Genomic DNA, 17957 nt, shown 5'->3' on the forward strand with positions numbered 1-17957 from the left:
ATCATATTGAAGTAGTGTATTTGTTCAAAATCAAAATGTTTCTAAATCATTACAATGTTTCGTGATTTGTTTGTAAAGTTGTGCATCTTTTCATTGCAATGTTTTATGATGTATTTAAGCATGCATATTTCAGAAACAAATGTTACCTCATTTCAAAAATTAGTTTTCATATAAATTAAAGCAAATCATCTAAATGCTCATACATCTTCATTCTTGAAAACTTTGTGCATCAACTTTCAAAATCATCCAAAATTTTCTACATTCACTCTAAGTACTTGAATTACTAGTGTTTGAATTGTATAATTCTGAAAGAGTATATCAAACTATCATGTTGGGATCAATTCAAGAATCAATCTTATTCAATTTGTTCAAGGTGTGTTAACTTAATCATCAAAGTGTGTGGTGATAAGCTTGTATAAAAGAAAGTGGTGTGTTTTTTAAAGGTGCAAAAAGAAAGGATGTGCTTCCTTTGGTTGTGATCGAAGGTTTTAACTTGGTCTAGATGAAGAGTTGTACAAGTATCATATCATAGTGGAAAAATCCTCCAAGGTGTGGAAGGACTAGATGTATCCTTAAGTTGAAAATGAGAATTAATATAAACATGGTATCATTTATTTTCTGCATTATTCTATCTAAGAATCACAACAATCAAAAGTTACTTTGTTTAAGATAAAAAATTCAAAATTCTTAAATAAAGTAAGAAAAACCCAACAAATCTAATTCACTTGCTCTTTTAGATTGAACTCTGAAGTTACATCGTCAATCATGATCATGAGATATTTATATCTGTACAGGGTTGAACCCTAGGCCTCATTGGAAATGACAACAACTTGGGGATTGAGAAGTTTGCCTCCTAATATTCAAGGGAACCTGGTCCACTTCTTTCACGGCTTCCCCGGTGCTGTTACAAGAGGGGGAAAAGTCACTCATTCCCATAATATGCAACTATCCTAGGGAAAGACAGGAAATCTAGAAAAGAGAGATACATCATACATTCGAAAAAATTAACAAGATAAATAAAATGTTGACATTATAATTTTGAATTTAGATATATTAATCTAAAATAATAAATAAAAATAAGATTATTGTCTAACATTCTACAATAAAATTACAACACGATTACATATTTATTTTACTTCAAATTATAATAAAATATAAAAGAGAAGAATGAACTTTTGTTAAAATAATAAGAGTACAAATAGACGAAAAAATAACAAGTTAAAAATTAAAAGTTTAAAAGCCACTTCAAATAACTTTTAAATAACTTTTAAAGAAAAGCCACAAGTTAGTAATAAAACTTACAAGTTACAAGCCAAAAAAAAAAAAACACTTGCTAAACATAACCTTTTTTTCCTTCTTGAAGTGAGCTGAAAAACTAAAAATTAGAAACTAGGTGACATGATATATCCCAATTTTACTATATTCATAATATAAGGTCCTTATGCTTTCTAGCATCATTTAAAATAAAACAAAGAAAGCTTCTGATGAACATTTTAGTTCAGATATATAGATCATTCACATGATGATTAATCCTCTCAATGCATGAAACAAACGGATAGATTCATTCATTCCTTTACATTGCTTATAAACATGCTTCAAGAGTGAAGACTTGTTTTGAAAGATGGAGAGATTTACAATGCAGACATATACCAAACCACAAGTATCACTATTTTACCATATGTCCATATCAATCATTAACCAAGTGAAATACTGTAAAGCATATCAAACCTTACATAAAAAAAAAACATAAGAAATAGACAGAAGCCGATACTGCTAGGTTAGATGTAAGCCTCAGATTCTTGAATCAATCGTTTAATTTCTTCGACCGAGAACCTTCCTTTGTCATTTGTTATTGTAACCTCATTCTTACTGCCAGTGGATTTATCCATAGCAGAAACTGTTAAAAATTAAAATACCAATATGATCAAAATCAAAACACAAATCATAAGAATGGCCGCGAGGAGCAGGTGGTAAGCCAAGTTTGGACCATTCTTAATGCTTTTACTCAACAAAGCAGCCTGGACAGCTGCACCATAAGCAACAGCCTCATCAGGGTTGATACTCCTACATAATTCCTTCCCATGGAAGAAGTCCTGCAATAGTTGCTGCACTTTAGGTATCCTAGAAGATCCACCAACAAGGACAACATCGTCAACGTTACTCTTGTCCATCTTAGCATCGGTAAGACACTTCTCGACAATCTCCATACATTCGTCAAAAAGATCCATATTGATTTCTTCAAATTTCGCACGCGTGATAGATGAAGAAAAATCAACACCTTGAAATAAAGCATCCACCTCAACATTGGTCATATTAGCATAAGAAAGTGCTCGTTTCGCCTTCTCACACGCAGTTCTCAACCTCCTCAAGGCTTTTGGATTCCCAATAATGTCTAACTTTTTCTTCCTCTTGATCTCCTCTACAAAATAGTTCACCATTCTACTATCAAAATCCTCTCCCCCAAGGTGAGTGTTTCCTGCAGTAGCCTTAACTTTAAAGACCTTATCCTTGATAGTAAGAATAGACACATCAAAAGTCCCACCACCAAGGTCAAACACAAAAATATTCCGTTCTCCCACGCAGTTAATTCTCTTGTCAAGGCCATATGCAATAGCTGCAGCAGTTGGTTCATTGATTATCTTCAAAACATTAAGACCAGCAATGACACCGGCATTAATAGTGGCTTTTCGCTGCGAATCATTAAAATAAGCCGGGACAGTAATGACAGCATTCTTAACTGGTGATTCCAAATATGCCTCTGCAATCTCCCGCATTTTTGTAAGTACCATAGAAGAGATTTCCTCTGCACAGAAGCTCTTATCTTGCCCTTTATACTTGAGGGAAATCATTGATTTATCATTCACACCCGCAATGACCTTGAATGGCCACAACATTATATCTTTCTGGACTATAGAATCACTAAACTTTCTACCAATTAGCCTCTTAGCATCTGTAAAAGAAACATATATAACAGCACACAATAAAAACACATGAAGATATATATAAGAACTTAATCATTATAAAAGAGTAGAGTGAAAAGAGAAGTTACCAAAGACAGTGTTTTCAGGATTTATGGCAGCTTGATTTTTAGCAGCATTACCAATCAATCTTTGATGATCATGAGTAAAAGCAACAAAAGAAGGAGTAATTTTGTTGCCATGATCATTGTGAATAATCTCAACTCTACCATGTTGTTCTTGCCACACACCAACACAAGAGTACGTAGTTCCAAGGTCTATTCCAACGGCATATCCTTTATCTTCTTTTGCCATTATGAAAACGAAGAAGCTCAAAAGATTCCCAATTTACTTTTACCTTAACTCTAAACTGAAGCGTGACTGTGTGAGTTATTAAAAGAAAATTTGGACTAGTAGGGTTTTTGTTTAAACCATCTACTAGGGTTTATACTCTCTAATAATTATGTAGATACACGTATAGTTATTATGATTGTACATGGATTATGGGTAATCCGGTCCATTCCATCAATCTAGCCCTAATCAAATTAAAAAATGATTTGGGTGAGATTAATAGTTAAGGAAGATAAAGGTTTTGTTTGTTTTAGTTTTAAAAAAAAATTGTTTTTGTATTCTATAAAATGATTTTTATAAAAATATTTTTAAATATTAAAAAAAAAAACTAAATTCATTTATAATAAGAGAAAAGGGGTGGTGCACTGACAGTGTAAAATATTTTTACACTGTCAACCAATCACCACCCATGTATCAAATTAAACCATTTTTTTATTAAAAAAAAACTTAATAACATGGCACATTTATGATTTTCTATTGGATGACAGTGTAAAATTATTTTACACTGTCAGTGCACTACCTTTTAACTCTTATAATAAAGTAAAACATAAATTTTACAATTTAACAATATAAATATACATTATTAAATAATAAAACATAGTTAAAATTAAGGGTGATTTGGATAGGTTTTGTCGCAAAAATTAACCCTAATCAAACCGAAATTTACTCGCGATTAAAAATTCGATCCGATTATATTCAATGTCATGTGGTTAAATGTGAATTGATTTTTGAATGTTCAAATTATAAATTATGTATTTTATTAATATTATAAAAAACACAAAAATAATAATTTTGATATAATCTATAACATATTAAAATTATTGCAATATATCATAATAATAAAAAATAAATAAGTTGGTTCAGTTTTAATTAATGCAAGGAAATTTCTTTGTAGACCCCGTAGGGAGAACCCATGCTGAAAACCCAAAAATACCCCTGCTTCGGAGATACATCTCCGAAGTATTTTTTTTCCAGATTTTCCCAAAATTCGGAGATGCATCTCCGAAAACACCCATTTTTGTGGTGTTTTCGGGGATGCATATCCGAAAGCACTGAAAATTCAAAATAAACGTTGGATTTTAACTGTCAGGTATTATTTCGGAGATATATCTCCGAAAAAATATGCTCATGTACAATTTTCCCTCCTTCACTTTTTCATCATTTTCATCACAAACCCTCTCCAAAACCTCCATCATTCTCAATCAATTTTTCGTCTCAAAATCAAGTTTCAAACGGTTGATCATACTAAAGGGAGCATATAAAGTTACAATTTGAGGTGAACATCATTCATTTTATCTCCTATTCCACTACATTGTTGCTGATTTAGTAAAACTGCGTCAGTTCAGAAGTACATTTCCGAAATAAATCACCTAACAAATTTCAGAAATGTACTTCCGAAATAAGGTCAGGCAGAAATAAAAAAAAACAGTTTTAACAACTTTAGTATATTTTTGCATATGTTAGGTATGGTGCATCTGGACAACATTGTCGCCAATGACTTAGAAGTTCCGGAAGAGGTCAACGTTGATAGAGAGCCGGTTAACGATGTTAAAGCCATGATCGTTGCGGTGGATGTTCGACAATAATTTACAAATGATATGAGCTTCGCTTGACGTGAACAATTGCTTGATTGGGTTCGAAGTGAAGCTAGCAGACTTGGCTTTGGCATTGTTATATTAAGGTCCGACAATAGAAGTAGTAGACAGAAAGCTTTTGTCGTGTTGAATTGCGAGAGGGGTGAGAAGTATGTACCAACAAACCGGGTGTTAAAACACGAAGACACGGGATCGAGAAAGTGTGGGTGTCCGTTTAAGTTGCGCGTGACTCGTAGGATTGATGATTTGTGGCGTTTTAGCGTCATTTGTGGAGTTCATAATCATGCCTTGGAAGAGATAATGAATAAGTTTGCTAAAGAGGATGACACCATGAAAATGCACATAAAAGAACAATTGCGAAAAATTGCATTTCTGGAGACCACCGATTTGAAACTGCCATCTCAATCGATTAATAAATCAAAGGTGCGCCTAAAAAGCTAAAAAGTACCCAAGAAGATACATTAACCAAACGAGATCCTTCCTAATTTGAACATGTTGATACATTGATACCAGATTCACCAACACCAAAGTCCAAGTGTAGTGCTAACGAGGCCGTATTTCAAAGCCGCCGCACACACCTCCGATAAAAAAACCTCCAATGATCTACATTGATGAGATGCCGCTTTTTATGCACAAATATATTGATAACATAGTTGATGGTTGCACCGACGGTAATTATGGGTATCGAGACGTTGCCGGTTTGCTTGGAAGAGGAGAAGAAAATCACACTCTTATTTGACGGGCACTTATTTCGGAGTTGACTTCGCATAGGCACATCTACGACCGACTTTATGAAAATCAAGAAAAATTTGATAAAGTTCATGATTCCCTTGTTCCATCACTAACTAGTCACGCACCGGTTTCAAAGTGGATGTCATTCCCTGAGATGGGCCATCTTATAACAAGCGCGTACGATCGGGTGTGTGTCAATTTGACGAGATTTGGATTTTCGGAGACATTTTTTCCGCTTCATAGTCGCCCGCCTTTGCACGCGTCTAGCCGCATCATCTCTATTAGGTATCTAAGATCGCGCCACTTTGTGCAATTTTTTTTTGAAACCGGGGTGTCCTATACCAGCTACTTCTTGTTAGTGGACGACACATCATACAAATGAGGCGGAGACTTGGCCGAATCCTTTTGTTGAAAGAATGGAGGAGTTGAAAGAAATGATGAAGCAAGAGCATGAGGAAAATAGAGAGCGGTTGAAGAACTTACTGGTTTTAGATTTAAGCGCCACTGATTGGTTCGATGAATTTTAGTTTTTACCGGATCCTTTTTGTTTGTAATGATCGGATCCTTTTTCGTATGTATTGTCATTTAGAATGAAATCAAACGAATTCATTACATATATAATATACCTATATTTAATGTTGTCATTGTTTATGTTATGCTTATGCTTGATTGAATATGTGGTTAATTGTCAAAACAAAATGCACAGCTCAAAACTCAAATTTCAGGTCTGTTTCTGCTAAATTCGGAAGTATATTTCCGAAATTTGAAAGTTTTTGGGCTGTTTTCGGATGTACACTTCCGAAACATCCACTGAAAGCAAGATAAGGTTTGTTGGGTCATTATTACTCCAATAAGTCTATAAATACTACACCAATCCTTTTCATCAACATCAAGCCACAAAACACCCATGACACAAACCTACCCCTACCTTGCGTTTGATCTACTTCAGCAGTGGCTACCCGATGCCGTTCCAATTTCGCTTCTCGCGCGACACGCCGTTCGCGGAATTGATAACATCGCTCAATACTCTCTTGCAATACCTGGAAAATCGGATGGTTGTCAAGCTTGAGTACCGCTCGCCTTTGCTTAACGACGAGGGAGACGTTCAGTTCACCCCATTTGAAGTCAAGAACGACGAAGATTTAGCGGTGTTATGGACAACTTTCGACAGATTTTCTTCGAAGGGTCCGATCGAGTTGGATGCGAAACTTCAAAGATCGGGAGACGACATTATCAAAATGTTGACTCATCCTCACCTACCCGTGTTTAACAATATGTAACTTTAATTTTATGTTATGTGATGTTTGTAATTTCCATGCTTTATAATAAATTGAAGCGTTGTTGTTTGTTTCATGATTTCTGTAATAGACAAGATTTCAGAAGTACATATCCGAATTCTTCCAAGGGGGTGAATTCAGAGATGCATCTCCGAATTCACCTTTTTTTTTTGGAAATTAACTTTATTTCGGAGATGCATCTCCGAAATCACTTTTTTTTTTTATAAAAAATGGTGTTTTTGAAATTCTCGATCTCTGAGATCTCGAAAGGTGGACAAAATCTTTTCCATCATGGAACCAAAATTATGTGTATGCTGATAGTAAAGAATCTTAATTGATGGTGTCGATCTCTGATACGACAGCATGTGGATGGACCTGTAAGGTTATCACTCCAACGCCTAGGTCAATTCAAAATTCAAGATAAGTGTAGTAAAAATTGGAGATCAGAAATTGTACCTTGAATGTCTAATGATAATGGTTTTTATATCTTGGGTCATTTGGAGTTGACTAACAATAATTTAGGCCTTAGCTCTTTGGGCCTTTGGCTGGCCCAGAATAAAATCCCTAGTGTTGCATTATCGCTGATCATAATAGCTAGAGTAGCAAATCACACTATATCCAACCTTCTCGTGGATGATGGATGTTCGTGCAATGTTATGTATATTGAAACATTCATGAAATTAGGTTTTTGCTGCAAGATTTAGATCCATGAGACTACATAAGTCTCCTAGCGCTCAACGATTCCACCATTCGTACCCGTGGAACGATAAATCTACCATTATCACTAAGAGGGGGGAATGTCGACTTATTCCATGTAAAAGAATTTTTAGCTTCATCCTTGGGAAATTTTTTCTAGCGGCTTTGGATGCGCTAGCTTCCTTGATCCATTTCAAACTAATGTACCACAATGATGCAGGGAAACCACTGATCCTCGCAGGAGACCTAAAAACGGTACGACGCATCAATGGCTCCATAATGAGAAACCTCCTCAACACTGCAACTGTGTTAGAGATAAACTAGAACATGACCAGCAAAGTTGATTTGAGCGTGCGAGAAGACTAAACTCTTCCAAAGATGAACTTAGCTTGTTTACTGAGGTCTAAGCAAAGGCGCTAAGATCGGTCCCATATGAAGACTTTAAAATCCTCCAACTTGATGATAGTTTCACACGATTCGTTAAGTTAGGGTTCAGAATCTCAACCGAAGTAAGAGATACCTTGATTTAATTCCTCTGAGCTAATGCGACTTTCTTCACTATCTTCCTCGATGAGATACCGAACATCTATCCGACAATAGCTTTCCATCAGTTTAATGTTGATTCTAGTGTCCGATATGTATCTCAATAGAGAAGGAGACAATCCTCGAAAAAATCCGATGCTACTATCAAGATGGTTCAAAGCATGTTAGACATCGACTTTATTTTTGAAGTAATGCATAATTAATGAATCTTCAATGTCGTGCTATTCAAAAAGGCCTTCGGGATATGGATAATATGTATTGACTACACCGATCTTAATCAAGTGTGTCCAAAGGATTCATACCCGTTATTGAGCATATATAAACTGGTGGATAATTATGTAGGGTATAAACTATTATCATTCATGGATTCCTATTCATGATATAATCAAATACCTATGTTTGAATCTGATAGTGAAAAGTCAACCTTCATGATTGAACAGGAGAACTACCAATATAATGTAATGCCTCTCGGGTTGAAAAACACTAGAGTCGCATATTATAAAATGATAAACAATGTCTTCTAATAGTAAATAGGTGAGATGTTATAAGTATACAAGGATGATAAGATAGTGAAGTCAAGTGAATAAGATTTACATGACTAACACCTCAACCGCGTATTTTAAAGGGTTCCATAGCACAAAATGAGGCTCAGTACAGAGAAATTCATCTTTGGGGTCAATGCCAATAAGTTTATGGGGTTCTACCTTACTGAAATAGGGAAACAAGTCAACCCTGACAAGTGCAAAGCAGTCATCAAGATGAACACACCAACCATGAATAAGCAAGTAATGAAGATGAATGGAATGCTCGCCACCTTGAATAGGTTCATTTCTTTATCCTCCCACCATGCGTTGTTGTTCAATATATTGATAAGGAAAGAAGTGCAATTTTAATGGACGCCATAATGTGAAAGAACCTTTGGTTGTTTTAAAGCAACATTGGCAATTCCACTTATAGAGACTCGATCGGTCACCAAGGAAGTCCTTTAACGCTACCTCGCAATATCTGATGAAGATGTTGGTGGAGAGAAGATTCCAACAATAGATTCCACAAATGCAATATCAAAAGATAGATAAGGAAGCTGTAATACGGTGGGAGAACTGACTTTTTGAAATGTTGCGGATAGCAAGAGTCGCCACCGACTTTTATTTTATCCAATTTAGAAAGGCTAAAAGAACAGAAAAAGACATTTTAAAAAGACTTTGAGTTCGGGGGCTAGGTTATACAAAGGAAAGGTGTAAGTACCCTTTGTATCCATGGTTATCCATGGGCTCTTAATTGCTTAGCTCATTTTGTTTTCAAAATGTTTGAAGTGTAGTGTGTGATTAGAAAAAGATTTTTGAATAAGGACTTTAGCTTGTAAATAAGCGTAGCCTCATTTTGAAAATATTTGAAAATAAGTGGAAAAATAGATTTGAATTTCGAATTTGAATTTGAATAGAGCAAGCAATTAGGAGCACCTACCCTAAGTTAGAAAAATTGTTCTTTTACCTTTTCAATTTGAAAGGGCTATTCATACCATAGGAGGGTAGAAAGTCCTTTCATTGGATATTGAAGGGTCATCGAGAAATTATCGTTCGCCATAAAACTGTCCCTACCATATAGAGGGTAGGTAGTCTCAGGGAAGGATAGAATAGTCATTTAATCTTTAGGCAACCGGCGAGGATACCTTAGCAATTGGGACAATCATCATTACCGAGGCAACATGAGGGGACTATGATGATGAACTGAGAATAACATTTATTTTGCTTAGGTATCCCCGTATTCGAGGGACTTAACTATTTTAGAATCGTAATTAAAAGGCAACAGGCAGCATAAGAAGGGTTATCCTAAAGGTGTGTGTGTGGCACAATCATGTGGTTAAATTCAGATATTTATCTTGTAGATAAGTGGGCTAATTCATTTTAACAAGGCTTGCACTCCCTAAGATTACTAACCACGCAATTAAAATAAAGGTAGAATTAAAAGTTCCTACGCTATTACAATAAACACCCGTAGGGCAGAAAAATAAAGGCAGGAAATAAAACCTACAACTATTACAAGAAAACTTATTGCGACCTATACATATTTTCTAATATTTAAAAGACAGAAAATTAAATAATTGAAATAAAGGCAGATAATAAAATAAAAAGGCAGAAATAAAATGCAAAATTAAAAGGGGCAAAATATTTAACAGAAGGCATTCGACAATCACAGAGTATGGGGTGAGGAAAGAATTCGCGCATAAAAAACCTCAACAATTATAAGGTAACAGATCAAAAATTAAAAGGGTTAGGGAAAACAGTGATTAATAGTCATGATGAAAAATAGTTAGCCAAAAAATAAAATCAGGGTTAGAAAACCTAAAAATAAATTAGCCTAAAAATCCTAATTTGATTAACCTAAGTCTAAAAATGTTATTGTTGAATTAACCTAAATTTAAAAAATTAATTATTTAAACCTAAAAATAAATATTACTCTAAATTATTAATTTAAATTAAAAAAACAAATTAATTTTATAAAAAAAGATTTGAGTGATTTATGAAAATAACATGAATTTTATGGTTTGAGAAAAAAAGATTAAGGTTTTAGTGAAAATTTAAATAATAAAATAATAAACCAATAATTAAAAAAATGATTTAAAGAAAAACCAGGATTTGATCTGATATGGTGTGGCTGGAGGTCCATGGTATGCCAATGGGATTTTCGAAGAGGCAAAAGCTTTATGCCCGAACAATGGCAAACTCATATTCCTGCACCGCTCCTCTTTAGCCAAAGGAAGTACCTCATATATGTTAGACGCTAGGCTTAAGGATCTAGAGGGGGGGGGGGGGGGTGAATAGATGCCTCAGAATTTTTCGGATTTTTCTTAAACTTAGGCGAAAGCGTTTCGGGATCGACTCGCGTCTATTCCGAACCACTATTGAAAGAATCGAATATGTGATTAAACCACAAAATAGTTATGGATTAAAGATGAAAGACCGCTTAGAGAATCAATCGGTTAAGCTAATATAGATTGTTTAACTACTTGCTTGATTAATTTTGTTTGCAATGACTTGATAATAGTTGAAGCAATATATCAAACACTTGGTGATAATGTCCAAATTGATTATGATTCAAAGTGTGGTGACTTGTGGTGTTTATGCAGAATCTTATCACACAAGTTTAACACTTGAAACTTTGATCAATTTGCAATTATAACCAGAAATAAGCGAAACGTAACCGAAGAGATAAAAGAACACGATATTTGTTCAGGAAGTCCGTCGATCGTCCTCGCTACGACTACATCTGCTCCCAATTCCAAACGGGAATTGGGATATCTTTCATTATGATTGAAAACAGTTTATACAAAGAAGATAACAAAGCGATAACGATAAACCGAATATGTTGATCCTTTGAATCTTCTTCCCCTTGATCTTGAGCCAAATCAAGTGTCTTCCAAGAGCTTCACTTTGATTCCCTTTCTACAGTGTTTTGAATTGTTCGAACCCTTGTTCTTCAATCTTCAGACTCAGCTGAATCGTTGATGAAGTCTCTTGATAAAACCCCCCAAAATTCACCAATCTTGGAGGACAAAATCCGCAGATTTTATTCACCAAAAACCCCACAAATCTTCACCCACTGGGAACCTTCAATTCCTTTCCATGGATGTTATCGATCTTGATCACAAACCCTCAACGCAAGAATGATTGTGTGTGATTGTGTTGGAGTTGAGAAGAAGAACGAAGATGAGAAGCCTTTGTGTATCTTTCAGTTGTTGGTGTTGAGAATGAATAACTACCAGAAAATGATATAAATAGGAGCAGCAAACCAAGAACAGCTGAAGCGCATAATTTTGGCAGATTTTGAGGTAATAGGTCGACCTACCTCATTGATTGGGTCGACGTAAATGAAGCAGATTCACCACACTTCTGTTTGTGTCCAGTTACGTCGACCTACATGTGCTTTGAGTCGACCTAATGATAGTTGAATTGAGTTCTTGTGGATTTTCTTCAGTTTAGGTTGACCTAGTTACTTTGTTGGGTCGACCTAAATGGGACAGAGGTGAATCTTGTTAATTTGCCACAGTTTGAGTCGACCTAGGGTGTGTATGGGTCGACCTAAAGTGTCTTGCATACCATAAATCCTGTCTTTCTTTCAGTCATTCACTTAAGGCTCAATATCTGTCCACTCATGGTGTTTGCCATGTCCACTTGTGATGTTTGCCATGAATCGAAAACTTCTTGGTGAGTGTAGGCTTGTACTTACATTATAATCTACAATTTCACTAAGAAATAAAGAAAGGTTCAGAAAGTTACATCAAGGCTAAAAGGGCAAAAATCCCCAAGGGTTTTAAAAAAAAATTATGATTGTAAAACATAAATTTAAACTAAAATGTAGCAACAATGGCCAAAACAATGATTTTTAAAAAACAGGCCTCAAGTATCATCATTGGCAAAAAATATTGTAATTCTAGACAAAGTATTTGAAAGAGGTTTTTAAAAAGGGTTGAAAGAAAGTGTTTCAAAAAATAAAGAGGAGGTAAAAAAATATAGTAATTTTGATAAAAGGTGGCCTCAAGTATTATCATTGGCCAAAACTCACAAACCAAAGTCTTTTTGAATATAGTAAAATCTTTTGAAAAAAAGGAAGGCCTCAGGTGTCATCATTGGCCAAAATAAGAGATATTGAAAGCTTTTGAAAAGATATAAAAAAATGTTGAAAAGGTTTGTGACAGGGTTTGTGAAAATTGTTGATCTTTAGAAAATTGTTGATTGAGAAAATTTTATAAAATAGTTGGTTGGGAGAGGATGAGAATTGTTGATAATTGTTAGAATGAGGGCTAGAAAGTTGTTGGTCCTTTCAAAGTGTAGAACCTAGTGCTATTTATACATAAAAATTAGGTTAGTAAAAATATTAAAAGAATCAATTAATTAATTAATAAATCATAACTCTAAACCAAATATAATTTGATTTTGATTTCTGAAATATTTAACTAATTATGTTGATTCTTTCCTGAACTATACAATTATGCAATATTAAAAAATATGAACAAAATCTTTGCAAATATTTTTTTTTAATGATTTTTGGACTAAAACTACAAAAAATAAAGATTTTAATGAAAAAACAATTTTAAAAATGCCTAATAAACAAATACGAAAATAATAATTAAATGATGAAAAAAAATACTATTTTTGATTTTTTTTTAATATTTTATGATTTTTGGTAATTTTCGACTAAAAAATACATAAAAGTAAAAATTGACTACTTTAAAAAATGCCTATTTAATTAGTACGAAAATTAAAATTAAAATGATAAAAAAAATGCATTTTTTGTGATTTTTGAATAAATGGATATAAAGTTAGAACTAAAATAAAAAGATACCTTTTAACCTTAAATCCTTACCAACTGTGCTATGTCAATTATTCAAAATAAAATAACATTTGCAAATATATGAGGGCAAATTTTAGGGTATGACAGAAGCCCTAGCGTTGGTAATGGTATCAAGATATTTTCGAAGGTATTTCTTAGCACATTCTATAGTTGTTCAAACTGAATTTCCTTTAAAATAGGTACTCCACCCACCCGATTTAGAAGGGAGGCTAACTAAATGGTCTGTCGAAATGTTTGAATTAAACATCTATTTTTAAGTAAGGAAAACATATAAAGCATAACCTTTCATGGACTTCATACCACAAATGACTCTTGGTTCGCCCAAACAGACACAAACCTAAATCGTATTTATGGGTGGGTCATCTAATATTGAAGGAAGTGGCACCACCTTAATCTTAGAAAACAAGGCTGACCCTATAGTAGAAGTCTCTCTACGCATTTTTATTCATTTTTGACTTGTCGCATTTTATTTCGTGTATTTATCATTCAAAAATTGACTTTTTATTGAAGTTAACAAAAATAGCTTACATTTTACATCTTTGCATATTGTTATTCGAGTTACCATTTTTTTCGAATTTTTGTTTTAGACTATAGATTTTAATTTTATCATCATCATTTTAATTAAAAAAATGTAAAAAAAATTTAGAATAGTTTAGATTAATTTTAATTTTAATTAATGTCATTTTATTTTTTTTATAGTTTAGATTTATCATTAGTCAAAAAAATTTGTATAACAAAAAAGGTAGAAATTTGTGTGGGTTAGGCCCATTTCACATTTCAGCCCAGTTTATACTTTTCAAGTTATTACAAAAGAAAAACAAAAATAGTCAAAGAAAAAAAGATCTCCTTCATGTTTCTCTATTCCACATCCGGCTACAACAGATGATGCTCTGTCCCAACCAAAACAAACACAATGGTCCAAAACTCTGCATTCTTCTGCTGCACTGCTATCCCATGCCAAGCAAAACTGTCCAAAACCCGCTCACAAGTCCACCTACTTGCTGCAAAAAGCTGTCCAAATTTTACACAAAGATAGCATAGCCAAAACCTGCATCATAAAGTAACAAAATCAGCAAGCTACAAAAGTTCAAATTCATCACAATTTTCCCCCCAAAAACCACATCAATATCTCTATAAAAAGGGAGATCAGCAGCTAGAAAAAGAAAAAAAACCACAAGAAAACTCTGTCAAAATCATTGCACAAAATAAGCTTCCTCCAAAATCGATTCATTCCCATTATCAAAGCCACAAGACCTCCATAAATCTACTCCATCAAACCTTCATCACAACCTTCATCACAGATCAAACATTGAACCATCATCTTCCACATCTCACAAACTAAACCGAGTTCACAACAACAACTCATTCTTCACACAACCGATTCAACATCTGCAACAAACCGAATCACTTTATCATCGCAGAAACACAACGCGTCAACTCATTGTCATCACACATCACTGAGACGATTCCAAGATCCGCAACAAATTGCAACAACAACACTTATGAAGAATCACAACACTTCAACATAGACTCGCATCATTCATCAACTAATCATCATCGTAACTCTTTCTTTTCTCTTCTTTCGAATATTATTCATATTGATTGTTGTTGTTTCTATGTTGATTTGTTTGTTTTGAGAGAAGAAATTTTGTTTGATTGAAATAATGTTAGAGATAGGAGATGAGAGGACCGAACTGAGTGGGAGAGTTGCTTGAGAGATGCGATTGAGATGGAGAGAGTTTGTTTCACGTGGTTTTTGTTATTCAGGGCCAGAGAGAATAGGGAGTAGATGGTGTGTTTTTGAACGTGAGATGAACATAGCAGAGAGAGGAAGAGGCCAAGTGAATTGAAGATGAAGGAGGCGGACTCCTTTAGTTTTAGCTCTAGGGTTCATTTTGTTTGTATGATTTTATGTTGGGCTCATTTGTTGCTTTTCCCTCAAGCCCACACGATTTCCTTATAGCACCCCTTTGTTTTGCTGTCTTTCTTTTAGTCCATTGCTTGTCTTTTGTTTAGTTTTTATAATTAATTGTTTATAACTATAGTATAAAATATAAAAAGATATGTTTCAAAATTTAGATTTTTATTTTCTTATTAAAAATACAAAAAAAAAAGATGTGTTTTAATTAGACTTTTATTTCCTCTTTTATTATTTAAAATTTCAAAAAAAAAATTAGATTAATCTCACAATTCAAAAACAAATAAACCTTGGTCCAATGCCAAGTCGTTTCAATAATTTCTCGATCCAACGTCGAGTTTCTTCTTTTAAAACTTTCTTTAAACCATACCGAAAAATCGAGTGACAAGAAGTGTACACCTCTTGAATACCTTGATTCTTTTGGATTAACACCTTTTTTAAAATCTTTCTTAATCAAATCAAAGTGATCAAGTGACAAGAAGTAAACACCTCTTGAATACCTTGATCCTTTGAATCAACGCATATTAATCAAATCGAAAGATCGAGTGACAAGAAGTGCACACCTCTTGAATACCTTGATCTTTTGAATTAAAATACATTAATAAAATCAAAGCGATCAAGTGACAAGAAGTGAACACCTCTTGAATACCTTGATCTTTTGAATTAAAACACCTTAATCAAATCAAAGCGATCAAGTGACAAGAAGTGAACACCTCTTGAATACCTTGATCCTTTGAATCAAAATACATTAATAAAAACAAAGTAATCAAGTGACAAGAAGTGAACACCTCTTGAATACCTTGATCCTTTGAATCAAAATACTTTAATAAAAACAAAGTGATCAAGTGACAAGAAGTGAACACCTCTTGAATACCTTGATCCTTTGAATCAAAATACTTTAATAAAATCAAAAGATCGAGTGACAAGAAGTGCACACCTCTTGAATACCTTGATCTTTTGAACCAAAATACATTAATTAACAAGGACAACAAGTGACAATGGGGCTCGCTCCTGTTCAATACCTTGGGTAAAGGCGCGCTAGGTGAACACCTATGCTCAATCCTTTGCTAAATGTCCCTTTAAAACACAATCTTCAATTTCATTCAAACCTTTTGGCCTTTTCATTTTAAAACTCTTTTCATAAACGAGACACTTATCCAATTTCAAATGCGAACATACTTCCACATGTGAAGATCAAATATCTTCCACTCGAATGCGATAATGGCTAAAATCTTGTCTCACTCTTGATTTAGTTATCCATTCGTGTAGTGATCTCATATCCATGTGCGCGTAGTATTCCCATTTGAAAGCGATCGAGTACCTCTCGCTAAAACCAATCAACAAACCTTTCGTGGTTCTTCGCCCGAACTACGATTGCTCTGACTTTCCCATTGCACTAGGGAATACGTAGGCACAAGATACAAACGTCTTGGCGAGCATAATAATAAAAAATCTTTTCTTTTTTCCTCATAATAATAAAAACCCTAAAAAACTTTTCTTTCATCTTTTCTCGATTAATAAGCTAAAGAACGCAAACACAAACACTAACACTCAAACACGAAACTAACTAAATGGGTCCCATCGAGTACGATGGAGGTGAGGGGTGCTAACACATTCCCCTTGCTTAACCGACTCCCGAACCCAAATTTGGTTACGAACGACCATCTTATCCATCCTTTTTCATTTCATGGGTTTTATCGATATTTTCCCTTTCCTCTTTGGAATAAATAAAGTTCGGTGGCGACTCTGTTGTACTTCGAGCGTGCGATTGCGCTCGAGTCACATTTTTACCGCTACAGGTTTGTGACAGGGTTTGTGAAAATTGTTGATCTTTAGAAAATTGTTGATTGAGAAAATTTTATAAAATAGTTGGTTGGGAGAGGATGAGAATTGTTGATAATTGTTAGAATGAGGGCTAGAAAGTTGTTGGTCCTTTCAAAGTGTAGAACCTAGTGCTATTTATACATAAAAATTAGGTTAGTAAAAATATTAAAAGAATCAATTAATTAATTAATAAATCATAACTCTAAACCAAATATAATTTGATTTTGATTTCTGAAATATTTAACTAATTATGTTGATTCTTTCCTGAACTATACAATTATGCAATATTAAAAAATATGAACAAAATCTTTGCAAATATTTTTTTTTAATGATTTTTGGACTAAAATTACAAAAAATAAAGATTTTAATGAAAAAACAATTTTAAAAATGCCTAATAAACAAATACGAAAATAATAATTAAATGATGAAAAAAATACTATTTTTGATTTTGTTTTAATATTTTATGATTTTTGGTAATTTTCGACTAAAAAATACATAAAAGTAAAAATTGACTACTTTAAAAAATGCCTATTTAATTAGTACGAAAATTAAAATTAAAATGATAAAAAAATGCATTTTTTGTGATTTTTGAATAAATGGATATAAAGTTAGAACTAAAATAAAAAGATACCTTTTAACCTTAAATCCTTACCAACTGTGCTATGTCAATTATTCAAAATAAAATAACATTTGCAAATATATGAGGGCAAAT

General features: G+C 33.6%; 1 protein-coding gene and 1 long non-coding RNA gene across 2 annotated transcripts; both read right to left on the reverse strand.

The window, feature by feature from the left end:
- Positions 1–1694: 1694 nt before the first annotated feature.
- On the reverse strand, positions 1695–3272 carry LOC131625174 (heat shock cognate 70 kDa protein-like). Its single transcript, XM_058896071.1, has 5 exons — positions 3050–3272; positions 2739–2950; positions 1940–2690; positions 1834–1897; positions 1695–1728 (listed from the first exon to the last, which is right to left on the reverse strand). The coding sequence occupies exons 1-5, from the start codon at positions 3270–3272 to the stop codon at positions 1695–1697; spliced, it is 1284 nt and encodes a 427-aa protein (XP_058752054.1).
- Positions 3273–14246: 10974 nt separating this feature from the next.
- On the reverse strand, positions 14247–15359 carry LOC131625177 (uncharacterized). The gene is made up of 2 exons (XR_009290770.1): positions 14676–15359; positions 14247–14551 (listed from the first exon to the last, which is right to left on the reverse strand). It is a non-coding gene; the product is annotated as an uncharacterized LOC131625177 (long non-coding RNA).
- Positions 15360–17957: the final 2598 nt, after the last annotated feature.

Source organism: Vicia villosa, unplaced genomic scaffold (genome assembly GCF_029867415.1).
Source record: "Vicia villosa cultivar HV-30 ecotype Madison, WI unplaced genomic scaffold, Vvil1.0 ctg.000192F_1_1_1, whole genome shotgun sequence".
Lineage (NCBI taxonomy): Eukaryota > Viridiplantae > Streptophyta > Magnoliopsida > Fabales > Fabaceae > Vicia > Vicia villosa.

Excerpts from the sequence above, each read along its gene's own strand:
- LOC131625174 (XM_058896071.1), bottom strand. The coding sequence starts at position 3,272 with ATGGCAAAAGAAGATAAAGGATATGCCGTTGGAATAGACCTTGGAACT. Across the intron at positions 2,691-2,738 it reads AGGCATATTTGGAATCACCA|CGAAAAGCCACTATTAATGC; the intron begins GTTAAGAATGCT and ends AATGATTCGCAG. Across the intron at positions 1,729-1,833 it reads ATAACAAATGACAAAGGAAG|GTTTGATATGCTTTACAGTA; the intron begins GTTCTCGGTCGA and ends TTTTTATGTAAG.